At 33.7% G+C, this 14,453-nt stretch overlaps 1 protein-coding gene across 2 annotated transcripts in view; it reads left to right on the forward strand.

Annotated features, from left to right (window-relative positions):
• The window catches only part of LOC129953660 (mitogen-activated protein kinase kinase kinase 15), an 83,747-nt gene that overhangs the window by 16,740 nt on the left and 52,554 nt on the right, over positions 1-14,453 (forward strand). For both annotated transcript variants that reach the window (XM_056066991.1, XM_056066990.1), the window contains exon 3: positions 1,401-1,555. In XM_056066991.1, the coding sequence (XP_055922966.1) occupies positions 1,401-1,555 (155 nt within the window). The remainder of the gene's footprint in view (positions 1-1,400; positions 1,556-14,453) is intronic.

Raw genomic sequence — 14,453 nt, forward strand, 5'->3', positions numbered from 1 at the left:
ATGATAATGATAATGATAATGATAATGATAATGATAATGATAATGATAATGATAATGATAATGATAATGATAATGATAATGATAATGATAATGATAATGATAATGATAATGATAATGATAATGATAATGATAATGATAATGATAATGATAATGATAATGATAATGATAATGATAATGATAATGATAATGATAATGATAATGATAATGATAATGATAATGATAATGATAATGATAATGATAATGATAATGATAATGATAATGATAATGATAATGATAATGATAATGATAATGATAATGATAATGATAATGATAATGATAATGATAATGATAATGATAATGATAATGATAATGATAATGATAATGATAATGATAATGATAATGATAATGATAATGATAATGATAATGATAATGATAATGATAATGATAATGATAATGATAATGATAATGATAATGATAATGATAATGATAATGATAATGATAATGATAATGATAATGATAATGATAATGATAATGATAATGATAATGATAATGATAATGATAATGATAATGATAATGATAATGATAATGATAATGATAATGATAATGATAATGATAATGATAATGATAATGATAATGATAATGATAATGATAATGATAATGATAATGATAATGATAATGATAATGATAATGATAATGATAATGATAATGATAATGATAATGATAATGATAATGATAATGATAATGATAATGATAATGATAATGATAATGATAATGATAATGATAATGATAATGATAATGATAATGATAATGATAATGATAATGATAATGATAATGATAATGATAATGATAATGATAATGATAATGATAATGATAATGATAATGATAATGATAATGATAATGATAATGATAATGATAATGATAATGATAATGATAATGATAATGATAATGATAATGATAATGATAATGATAATGATAATGATAATGATGATAATGATAATGATAATGATAATGATAATGATAATGATAATGATAATGATAATGATGATAATGATAATGATAATGATAATTATAATTATAATTATAATTATAATGATACTGATAATGATAATGATAATGATAATGATAATGATAATGATAATGATAATGATAATGATAATGATAATGATAACGATAATGATAATGATAATGATAATGATAATGATAATGATAATGATAATGATAATGATAATGATAATGATAATGATAATGATAATGATAATGATAATGATAATGATAATGATAATGATAATGATAATGATGATGATAATCATAATCATAATTATTGTGACTATATTATTAAAAACTATTGTAATACATATAATTATAACGACGATTATGATGATTATGTAGTAATTATAAAATATTATTTAATTAATTTACAGATATCGTGTGGAAACTATACATTTTTACCTTACAAACTTTGCGACCAAGGCTTTTGTTACGTTACAACTTTTCATAAAGAAACTGGAGATTTAAAACTATCCTCACTTCAATCAAGATTAAAACGAATCCTTGAAGATGTCGAAATTCAATCTAAGTAGGTTTGGCTTGTAAATGTAAATATTTTTTGTTCACCAATTTTGTCCAAAAATCTCACAATTAATTTTGTAGATAATTTAACTAATTAAATATTCTTATTAGTAAGATCTTAAACTGCTCAGAGACATACAAATGTTGTTTGTTCACACGGTTGGTAGAGTAGCTTGTTGTTAAATTAAGTTACCTACCCTTTAAATCTCTTTACCTGTCCACAATTAATATATGTTTATAAGATCATGTCTATTATTTCGGAAGTTTCCGATGTCATATACAAATATTTAATGGATAAACATCCTGGGGTTATTTTACTTCAATGTTTTTAATGCGTTATGCACACAGAAAATTAATTCTTTTTAGACCAGCCGTAGGACTCGCTTCTCCATAGTTCCATAAAATTATGTTTAATGTTATGAAAGTCAATAACAGCAAGCCATAAAAATTTATGGCAATTTTCTATTTTTTTTTTCAAGAGAAGGGAGATTCGTGACGTTCTTGAACGCCGAAAAAAAGTTTCAATCTTGAAAACCCGGGCAGCGACTAAGTCAAATGTATTTTACTTCAAGAAACTTTTTTATGTAGGTGCCATTCACATATTCGGCCTTTACATATTAAAATAGGCGCAACCGAATTTCTTGGGCTTCTTTTAGGATCAAGTTAAAAAAGTAAAACTTATTTTTTTGTTACATATTTTCTGTTCTAAGAATTTTGTGTATTGGTATTTTGTTTTGGTTTTAGATTTGAGTTATAGCCAAATTGGCAATTCGATTATTTTAGAGCTGTTTTGTTACAATGTTACTTTCGACAAACAAGCTGAATTAATTGTATCTCTTTTTTTACTGTATTAATTTGTTTCCTTTTCAAAATAAATGAAATAAAATACAGTTAAATGCATTACATAATTAAACTCTTACTCATTTAGGTGGCGCTACAGTCCGGGATGGACCGGGGCATGTTGTTTGAGGTCTTCTCACAACTGCGTGCGTCACCTGAGTTACGGTCTTCCTCAACTGCGCTGTGTATCGGAATTGGATTTGAAGGGCTTCTGGGATGGAGCATTGATGTCCATTCGCTCTACATCAGCCATCAAATTTGGTGTACTTTTATTTATTTAACCAGGTCAGTTTTGTCTTATATCCTGTACCGTAAAGTTCGTCGTTGTATCTTCTCTCCACTCTCCATCTATGAAGACAGAACAAAAAGCAACTGAATAATTTTTTTCTCGTAGCCTCCCAAGAAACACCCATCTCTCATTGACTGCATGCTGCATGCGCTTGCTGGCACTAGTCGTCAAATTAGGGGTTTCACTTTGGTGGCCCGGTGTAGCATCGCTGATTGCTGCAAAACATTGTCCTACTGGTTTTCAATGCTTAATACTGGCAGTAAACGACTTCAAAAGATGTTGGAGACTCGGTCGGAAAAGGACAATCTCTTGCTATTGTAGCCGACAAACTTCAAATTTTCGCACAGTACTTGCTTGTTTTGGTTTGGATCGTAGTATCGGTAGTCGTACCTTATATACAACGAGGTAGGTAGGACTCAAAGTTGGCCGCCGGAATGTTTGGACATCCTGTATACTGAAGATGTGTAGTGAGTCGATCAGAAGATTTCCATGTAACCTTGTGGATATCGAGATGTTTGAACTGAGTCCTAGCACCAGAAAGTTTCGCCCTTTTCTTCCTTGCAGCAGTTTAGAGCTTCGGCTAACTGTTGGACTTCCTGTCCTTATTTCGTTTGCTTTGTTCGTCATCAGTAAATCCGTCCTTATCCATCCGAAGCTTGTAGGTTTTTCGAAAATAAATATTTTTACGTGGTCGGAAAGTCACTCCTGCGTAGCTTTTCCCAAAGTTTTTTTTTGTATTTATTTTTTATTTGTTCAAAACTAAACAATAAGAAATTTGGTTAATTTAAGAATGTAGCACAATAAAAAGCACTCTTTAGCATCATAACTTCTTATCCTTAGAAGAAAAGCGTAGACATTGGTTGAATTAAGTTAGGTTTTGATTTTATATATGGTTTCAAACATCAAATTGTTATTAAAATTTTAGCAGCTGTTGCATTTCGAACCCGCAATCCAAATTTCATAATTTAATCCCCACTTTAAAACACGTTTCAATTTGGGTATAAACTTGACCTGTAAGACCAGGTCACAGATTATGTAAGTAGTCGCCATTACATTTTTATGATCATTTTTTTTTTTGTACTTACTTTGTAATTGTTTTAAAACATTAAAAGTGAAATAAGATGGCTAAAATCGGTTCCCTCTATTTGGTAATAGGACATATTTTGTATATTTGTACGCGAAAAACAATATAAGAAAGAAGAAGTATTTTTTCATGTTCAATGTATTGACGCTACGCTTAGTTACCCTGGTTACAAGAGGAGATCGAGGAATCGAATCGAATTGAGATTTCGATCCAGGTATATGGTAGCGCTGAATCAGATAATCAAATTCAAACGAAATCAAAATAACATTTGGGTTTTATGTGTGTGCGTTCTGCTACGTGAATAACTTTGAAATGAATTTCATATTGTATAACAATGCTCTCAATACAAAGACGCGCTACAAATTAAATTGAGCTTAAAGCAAGCAAGAGGGAAAAACCTTATCGCACGCTAGCAAAACCTCACACACCAATAATTCGATTCGCCGATTCAGGTTTACAGACAAAATTTCGATTCGATTTATCTCGGTCAGTGGGATTAGATCCAGAAATCCTATTTCGATCCGATCCAGGTCTATACGGCGGTAAATCCTGATTCAATTCGGATTCAATTCTCCTTGTTAACGCGGTAAGTATAGCTTGAACAAATTCAGTTAGCTATTCTACTGCGCAGGTGTCTAAAATCTCTGATTTACTCTTAATTTCGGAAAGAAACAGAAAAATCCTTGAAAAAAAGAAAAAAAACGATGAACCTGCTGGCTTTATTGCCAATGTCGCTCAAATGTTTTCTTTTTCTCTCACCAGAGATGGAATAGTTTTTCAGACATCAAGCTTTGCAAGAAAAATAAACCATGATCGTATCTCATTCATAGAAAATCCATTGCTTTAGATTCATTTTGATTTTGCTGTGAGCAAAGCTATACCCAAAACTTGTTCTCCTTAGTGCTTCAGTATGATCGCAGCAGCGTCATTGGCATCAACGCCGGCATGTTCCTCTTTTTGGTTTTTTTTTTATTTTTCAGTTGTTTTTCATTAGATTTGTGTCATTAGCTATATTGATTCACCTCGAACTACTATCGTTTTAGCAAGTTTCAAGAATTGATTTAGGAATGATATTTCCTTTAAGAGAACTCAGTTCACTTTTTAGATTAATGACCACAGAAGTTAGGTTAGGTTAAAGTGGCTGATGGAATTGGACAGACTTAGGCCAGTTTAATGGTCCATTCTGATACCACATGAATCTTTAGGCTGATCAGAGAACGATTGTTCTTTGGATACTTTCCATTCCTAGATCATATGGTGTATAGTATCTGAGACAAGAGTTATGTTTAGGACTTTTTGCCAAATTTTAGTGATGATGGTTGGTTCATTTCTAACATTACTTACTAAGAGGTTAGTACGAAGAATATAATCAAAAAAAGACTCACCTATGTTGTTGATATTCGTACTCTCCCATACCGTGTGATGAGTTTTAACATCGGTCCCAATAATTAGACGGATCCTTTGCCGTTCCGCTTCAGAGAAGATTATCTCAAGGGTTTTTTCAAGAAGAGCGCCAAGGTGGTCATGGCCAAGATACGCCGTCACTAGCCAGAAACTTCCTTTGGTTGATTCCAGCCTAGCTGCGGTGGTATCTTTACAATTAGGCAGATCAACCTCCACTACGGTTTTGTTCTGATCCTCTGAGTCTAAGGACGAACCCAAGAGCTCGTCCTCGCTCAGAAGAATCATACAAATATAAAGTCTTTATTAAGGATGGAATGGTTTCAACTTTTGTAGAGGAAGAGTCGTGATTGGGGAGCGCATGTGTGTATCGTCACCGTCTGGTAGGAGAGAAGACAACGCACGTACCAGTCCCACCAACCGCGAGTTCACATTCGGCTATTGTTGGAGGCCCACTATCCGCGATAGCCTCATCTATTTTGTATATTCGAATTTTGATGGATCCGAAACCATAATATATGAAGCTATTGGTCAGAGCTAGAGGAGCCAAAGATTCTTTATTGAGTACCACAATTTTACTCTTATAAAGACCCTTCGAATCAAAATTCGGGCTCTAGGTCTGCTAGGAATGTCTTCCTTAGCGACAACCTCGAGTTTCGCACCTGGCCAAACTTCACCTAACCGGCTGACAGCAAGCTTGTAGAAGTCACAAGACCTCTGATCGCCACAAACCATCAGTTTGACATGACCCTGATGCCAACCCCCATCACTTATGGAAGGAAGTGGTCCTGGAAGCTGTCTCAACATGTTTTAAAAGCCACCCGAGAGCTTTCATCATCATCATCATCGCTCCTGTCAATAACCTCAACCACGAGTTTGCCCTTCGTGACGTTACTGAAACTAACTTGTATCCTCATGTGATTGATGGAAGTGTTGGTGTTGTGCACCCGAGACCGTTTTGGTGTGGGTATAGCCCCCTCAATAGACCTTTCGCGTTAAGACGTAGAGTCTTTATTGGTTCTAAGTGCAGCAAGAACACTGTTAGCCCATTCCACGCGAGCGATTTCCTGAGGTGTCCTTTCAGCCCCCAATGATGCATCGTCTGTACAGGGATCCGCATGTACAATTAAGGGTAGTTAATCCGGAGGTCGCCAGGTATCCGGATACTCTGTTAGAGACTGAGCTATTTTTGAATTGGGCCCCCAGCCAGGCTGATTATCGGCACGTTTAACACCTTAGATCCAGCCCAATTAAGATATGATGTAGTAGGAAAGGAAGAGATAGGGTGAGGAGTCAATTGATGTTAAGAACATCATTCTGATAAGTAAGGAAATGATTAGGATCGGTAAACAGCAATTGAGCTTGGTTACCTAGGTAGGAAGGAGCACCGGAGAGAGGAGTGTTGTCTAGCTTTTTCGCCATTACAACGTGGGTGGTGGGATTATAGCTGGCAACATAGGCATTGGCTTGTATGCCTTGTTTATGTGGAAAGGGGTGATAATTTTGGAAAGCTGGAGGGATAAGAACGTCCTTTAGTTTCAGGACTTATCTGGAGAAAATTCTCGAAAATCATTGACCTTACTCAGCTTCTACAAATCGACAAGTTCGACGTTCAAAGTAGAAGACTATAGAAGTTAAGTCTTAAATCTTTTGCACAATGCTTGAAATAGAAATTAATGGACGTGTATAACACTTCCAGATAATATTAGGATTATTTTATTTCATTATCATCGAGACCGGCATAATCTTTGTCTGTAGCAATCCCGCAAAGTGACCGGTTGGTCCATGTATAAAATCAATCAAATTGTTACAATTGAAACTATTTTATTGCAAGTACCTACAGTGGGGTACGTTGCACTTAAATTGGGCGCCAGGATTTTTTTTTAAACTGAAGAAGAAAATTCAAAAATTCCTTGCGATAAGTTAAGTGACTAAAAAAAACACAACGAACGTTTGATTTTTAAATTTAATATTAATTCTTGGGAAACCGTGGGATTGAAGATCACTATTTATTTATTGAATTCGTTAAACAAACTAATCTTAGAACTTAAGACTAATATTACATTTATTCTTAAATTAATAGATTTACAATCCTTTAAGCAATTTGAAAAAAAAGCTAAACTAAATTATTATATTATTTTGTGTTTACAAATCGCGAGATTTGCCGAGGTCAATAACCTTGAAATTAAAAGAAAATGTAAATAGAGTTGTGCTGTCGGGATATTGTCGTTGCGAATTGAGTGTTGTTGTAAAAAAAATGTATTGCTTATTTCCCGGTTTCCTTATTGCAAGGTTAATTGAATAAATAAAATAAATATAAATAAATTGACGTCATAAATGAATTGCACGGGATATTAAATTAAATAAAATTATTAAACGTTATTAGATGTAAAAAAATAAGATTCGATTTAGTCGATCGTCAATCAGAATAAATAATTAAATATACAGTCATTTGCTTGTGGGAATGGTGTTGTGTCAGTATAAAATCGTCAAGTGATAAAAAAAAATAAATAAATAATAAACAAGTCAAATAAAGTGTTTGTGAATAATCAGGTGTGTGCTTTGTAAAAAATATAGTGATTTTAAAAACATACATTACATAGTCGTAAAATAAATCGGATACTTATCTTCGTAAACGAACGTGGGACGCGAACCCACTTAAGGATATCTAGCAGGGCACAAAAACATGCAAATTAGTCAGATACGTATTTTTTTTAAACCAAATCTATGACAGACAAGATACTTCGTGGTTTGTTTTATTTGAATTTCAGGATTTTACTGGATCCTTCGCATGGAAGATATCGATAACTTTTCCAATTCTACTTTCCAACTCCTAAATGCAGTTGCCAATAACTTTCCGGACTCGGCATTTAACAAATTTTGGAGGAGTTTGGCGTTGATTCCTAAAGAAAATTTGCTTTGAGCAAATTCCTGTGGAAAACTTCTTTGCCTTCACGGTAGGCTGCATGTTTCGTTCTAGAATTATAAGTGTATTCGGCAGGACTAGCATCTGCGTGTCTCCTTAAGCTTTCAATTCACGCAAAATTTTGTAGGGCGAACCATAATTCACCATACTCTGCCCAAAAAGGGCGAAGTATGGTTGGCAACCTAAGGAATCATAGATATCGGATCGGAGAGCACACGCGCTGCGGTTGACCCGCTCGGAAATATTAGCCTGCGGAGAATACAAAGCCGTTCGCACATGCTGTACGCCACCGTAATTCGCCAAGAATTTTTTGAACACGAACTGCCGTTCATTATCAGAGTGAAACTTTTCAGATGTGCCGAAAGTATGAAATATATCAACTTCTAGAAACTAGATAATTCTAGAAGATTTTGCATATGACATCGTCTTTAGAGAGGTAAATCCACAACAATAAAAAACATAAACAATACCTCGTTTCGTACGAGGATATGGACCTTAAAAATCTGTATACAAGCGTTGCATAGGTCTTTCAGTACTTGTTTGGGTGGTGATAGGTGGGGAAAGAGTTCTGTTTATGGCTTTCACCATTTTACAAATATCTCACTTTTTCGCAAAAGTTTTCATGTCTTTGAGTATCTTAGGCTAATAAAATTTGGCTTTGATGTGAGCACAGGTTTTCGCAAAACCACTATCACAGCTTAGCTTAGTGTCGTGTGCCAGTTCGATGCATTGTTGCGTTAGTACTTCGGTCGCAGGGAATATTGCGTCGAATCAAACTCAATCCAATTCAAGTCAATTTCACCACACATCATCTTTTCCATATCTATTCTGGACAGCGAGTCAGGCACTATATTGAGGGATCCGTTTTGGTGTTCAATTTTAAAATTGTAACCCTGAAGTTCCAAGCTCCATCTAGCTAATCTGCTGCTGAGTTCTTTTATTGACATTAGCAAATTAAGACTAGAATGGTCCGTTATTACGGTGAAAGTTAATCCGTCAACATGGGGCCTAAATTTGCATATACTCAGGACGGCTGCAAGACATTCCTGCTCGGTATGTCAGCTTCTTCGACATGTATGCTATCGGTTTTTTGTTGTCGTCCTCATCCAACCGAAAGAGAACACCACATACACCTTGCTTTTATCGTGGTAAATAGATAAATTCGCTCGATGTAGACAAGCAGCTACTTCGCTAAGAATCCGTGAGACTCAAAATCGGAAGTGTAGATCAGAAGATCGTCTAGATAGACGAAAACATTTTCGCGAAGAGAACCGGGTATGACTTGACCGATCACACAACACATCGTTTGCCCCATATTGTTCAATCCAAAAGGCATCACCTTGAAGTGATAAAGAGGCCTACCCGGAACTGTGAATGTGGTCTTCTCGCGAGATTTCTCATCGTGAGGAATTTGCCAATAAGCATCTTTAAGATCTATACAGGTTATAAATCTCGTGTCTTGGATCCGGCTCAGTAACCCCTCCACATGTGGTAATGGGTATGCATCCTCAACGGTAACTGCGTTGACTTTATGAAAACCAAGGCAGAGACGAACCTTGACTGGTTTCCTCACTAATACCACCGGACTACTCCATGGAGAATTACTAACCTCTATAACATCAAGCTCCAGCTTGCGGTCTAATTCTTTGTAAACTTCCTCTTGACGAACTGGAGACAAAGGGTAGTGTCGAGACTTTATAGGAGCGGCATTCTCGGTGTCAACAACACGACACCCAAGATTTGTTTTTCCTATAAGGCGAGGACGCTCTCTATCGATCAACCTTAAAGAGAAAATCGCTTACATTTTCATTGCCGTTGTAAGAAATGTCCCACCGTAGAACCGTTGGAAGCTAATGAAGGAGTTGTAGAGAGCCTAACATCTGGTGTTGACTGATGCTCCTCACCCTGTTGTTGATACGCACCGTTATTGAAAGGATTGCTATTCGATCCACCAGGTTGGGTTTGTTGTGGTATCCCAACTTCTGGATAACGTTCCCCATGAAGACATCGAAAGTTTCGAACAACTTTATTTGGTTCGTCATCATGGTTCTTTCCATCCGCTCAGCTAATTCATCAGTTTGGTCGACTGGGAAAGTATTAGCTTCACGGAAAGAATTATTAAGGTCAAATCGATCAATTATATTTCTAAACCTTTAAAAGAAACCTTCAAATCTTGACTCAGAACGAGCGTAAATAGTGCCTAAACTATCGTGTAAGGAAATCCGTCTGTTAGTGCTCATGCCTCACCCATTTACAAAAAAAAATTATTGAAGATGATTTGATTGATAAATTATAAATCCTTTAAACGTAAACGGAATAGCTTAACTACTCAAGAATTCACAGAAATATGCAAAAAAAAAATATAAAGAATGGAATTCCAATTCAGTAAAGTATAATAAAAAAGCAAACAAAATTAAAAAAATAAAGTTTTTGAATAATTTCAATTTTTCCAAAAACTAAAAATTCAAGCATTAAATGTACTTTTTAAAGTAATAAAACAGATTTAAAATATTAAAATTATTTAAATTGAAAAGAAAATATTAAAAAAAAAATTCAAAATATCAAACTAAAAAAAAAAGGCAACTTCAAAGTTTGTACTATAATTTTAAAAATCAAAAAATGTTTTAAAATTCGTTTACAAAAATTTAAAAAGATTATGAGAATTCTGACACAAGAAGATTGATAACTAAAGATGATGAAGAAGCCGAAGTTCTGCGAGCCGAAAAAAAAAATTGATACAAACTATAAACTGTAAAGGACTTTCAAAAAAATGTTATTCTCCTCAAGTCCTTCATCCTTGAAGACATCTGCAACCCTCGGTGAATTTTTAGTGACTTGATTAAGGACCTCTGAAGACGCCATTACATCTACTGGTCTCTTTCAGCATTATTTTACATTGTGTAAGATTGCCCGGACTCCTGGATACCTTTAGTGAAAATTTAAATTTTCTTCATACCGTCATTGTTTCACCCTCCCCGCGTCATCGTTCTCATCCTTTCCTTATAAAAAAATTAGTTCACCATAATAATTTTAAAATTTATTTCAAAAATAATCTAAATATAAATTAATTATACGTAACTTCATTTGTATAAGTACTTATAATGACAACTTTTATTTAACTAAATTTACGACTAAAACAAATAATAAATGCTCTGGTAGCGACTTCAGGGGTTTTTAATTCAAAATTTTATCTACAAAAATTTTAATCACGTCTTCGCTTTATTTACAAAATTAGGATATCCGATCCTCATTTTTGTCGCAATTAAAAAAACTGTATTTAACTCTTTGTTGCCCACTGTAACCGCCCTCGTGTAAGTGATATTGAACGAATGTATTTCAAATAAAAAACGTAAGATAAAAAATCAAAAAAAGTGGCAAGAAAATAAGGTGGTAGAACTTTTCCCTTGCGTATGGATTTTTTTGGTCCAGCGAAACTTAGGTTCCAATTCTCCTCCTGTCTATAAACTCTGGACAATTCCCTAGGTTTTTATGACAAAAAAAATAGTTTTACTTTATATATGTTTAGACCTACATATATATAGGTTATGATACCGCTAAACCCAAAAAATACTAAAGGAGTATTTTCCCCATAAACAAATTAAGCAGTTTGCACCCGACACCAACACAGGAAATACTTATCTTTTATTCTTTTATGGCATAATCAACAACAGATCCAAATATACCTAGATGTTGCGCACAACACCAACAAATTAAGCAGTTTGCACCCGACACCAACACAGGAAATACTTATCCTTTATTCTTTTATGGCATAATCAATAACAGATGAAATCACTTATCCAAATATACCTAGATGTTGCGCACAACACCAACAAAAGTATAAAAGCAGCCCAAAAAATACAAACAAGAGAGTTTTAACATCACACTCAAACAAGATAGTTCTTTTAATATTATTTTAAGTTTATTTAGATAATTTAATAAAGTTAACAGTTAAAATAATATTCAGTTGTTTTATTCAAAATCCACTTAAGGAAAATACTTGACTGCATTCAAATTCAGATCAAGTAAAGACAACAATAAAACAGGAACAAACTTAAAATTGGCGCAGTCGGTAGGATACCGATAACAACGAATAAATTATTAATTCCAGAAGAGGCTGATGAATTTATATACGAGGTATATAACGATCAACAATATATAACAATCAAGAACCTGTTCAAGACGAACAAACAATTGAGAACTTTAGAGAACCGAATCCGAATATACGAACCATACAAATTCATATTGAAGCAACATCAAGGAAACTCAAGATTTATTCCAACAATATCAGTATCCGCAAATAACAACCTACAAACTCCATGAAGAGGAGCCCCAACAGAAAGTTATTCGATAGTTTAAAGCTTTACAACGGAACTACAGCAAGCAGCCTATCATCCCACTCCAACCATTGGTAATGATGAAAAATTCCGTAGAGGAAAGGCGAACGCAGTAGTATCAGCTCAACCAACGAAAACAATGAAAAATATCTTTGCGAAGAAAAAAGTGAACAATCATCCATACAGAAGGAACAACACTGACGGCAGCAGCAGTGAAACCGAAGAAATAGGTAAGAATAGTGAAACTATTAATTTAAGAAATAATAGTGCAATTAGTTATACTAGCTTAAGAAGTGATAACATTATAATGGCACACCCAGAACAACAATTGTTAACCTTAACGTTGAACCCGTTAAAATATATTGAAAAACTTCCTAGCTTTGACGGAAGACGCGAAGATTTGTACACATTTTTAGCTAATGTCGACGGTATAATACCGACACTCGACAAATATGACCCAAATAGTCAGCTTATGTGTATGAATTTACTAAAATCTAAATTTATTGGAAAGGCTAAAAGATGTATAGAAATTCATGCCCATTTAATCAAATGGATTGATATAAAAAATTTGTTGATTGCTAATTTCGGAGGTTTTAAATCATCACTACAGTTGTATGATCAATTAAGACAAACTCCATATAAAAATAACGTAATAGAATTTTACAACGAGGTACAAAAAAATTTATGTGAATTAAATCAGAAAACTATTCAGGAAAATAAGCATCACGAAATAGCGAACAATAATCAAACAGCGTTAGAAATCTTTAAAGAAAAACTACCAGTTTATATGAGAACTGTTCTTTTCTCACTAAAACCCAGTAGCTTACAAGAAGCTCTATACGAGCTAACTCAAGCCAGATTCATAGACAAACATAATCCAAGTAGAGGAGATTATGACAGAAATTATTCAAAACCTCAACATAATTCACAAAAATCAAATAACCAACAAAACCAAAATACAGAACCACATCAAAATAACAATTTCCAAAGAAACAATAACAATGTTAATACAAACTATAAAGGTAGAAACTATGATCCGAATTATAAACCACCCTCTAGAAATCTTCGACCAACTCCAATGGAAGTTGATCCCACTTCCTCTCAACTCAGACGAGCACAGATTCATCACAACGATAAACCAAAAGAGGATTTTTCATTAGTAGCCTCGGACAACATCTCCCCTTTATTAAATTAACAAAAAATAATGAAACAATTAGATTACTAATTGATACCGGAGCAACTAGTAGTTTAATAAACCCCAATAAAGCTCCAAAAAATTATGTAAAAACATTACAAAACCCACAAAAAATAAACACAATAGGAGGTCCTATCTACATAAAAGAAGAATTGGTGATACCAAAAGAAAAATTCTTCATCCCAATAAAAAACGATTGTATATTCCAAGTATACAAATTTCATGACGACTATGACGGTTTATTAGGAAACAATATATTATATCAGAATGATACAATATTAAACACAAAAACAAAGACGTTGTCTATAAACAACTTCACAGTTCCCCTGTACTATTCCCGCGAGGACGAACAAAGGTACGAACAAGAAATAAATCAATTCAACCTATTAGACTATCATGAAATAAATCATAATGAAATAATTGACCCACAGAGATTAGAACATCTAAATTCGGAAGAATACAAGGAATTGCAAAAATTGCTGCACGCAAACAAAGAAGTCTTTTACAAAAAAGGACAAGATTTAACCTTTACAAATCACGTAAAGCATTCGATTACTACTTCAAACGATGAACCGATTTTTACACGAATCTATAGATACCCTGAAATCCATAAAAAAGAAGTAGATCGACAAATAAACGAATTATTAGAACAAAAAATAATTCAACCAAGCTCTTCTCCGTACAACGCCCCAATTTGGGTTGTACCTAAAAAAGAAGACAAAGAAGGTAATAAAGAATGGCGTATTGTCATTGATTACCGAAAACTTAATAACATTACTAAAGAGGACAAATATCCTATCCCATTGATAGACGATATACTAGATAAACTAGGTAAA

This window comes from Eupeodes corollae, chromosome 1 (assembly GCF_945859685.1).
Source record: "Eupeodes corollae chromosome 1, idEupCoro1.1, whole genome shotgun sequence".
Lineage (NCBI taxonomy): Eukaryota > Metazoa > Arthropoda > Insecta > Diptera > Syrphidae > Eupeodes > Eupeodes corollae.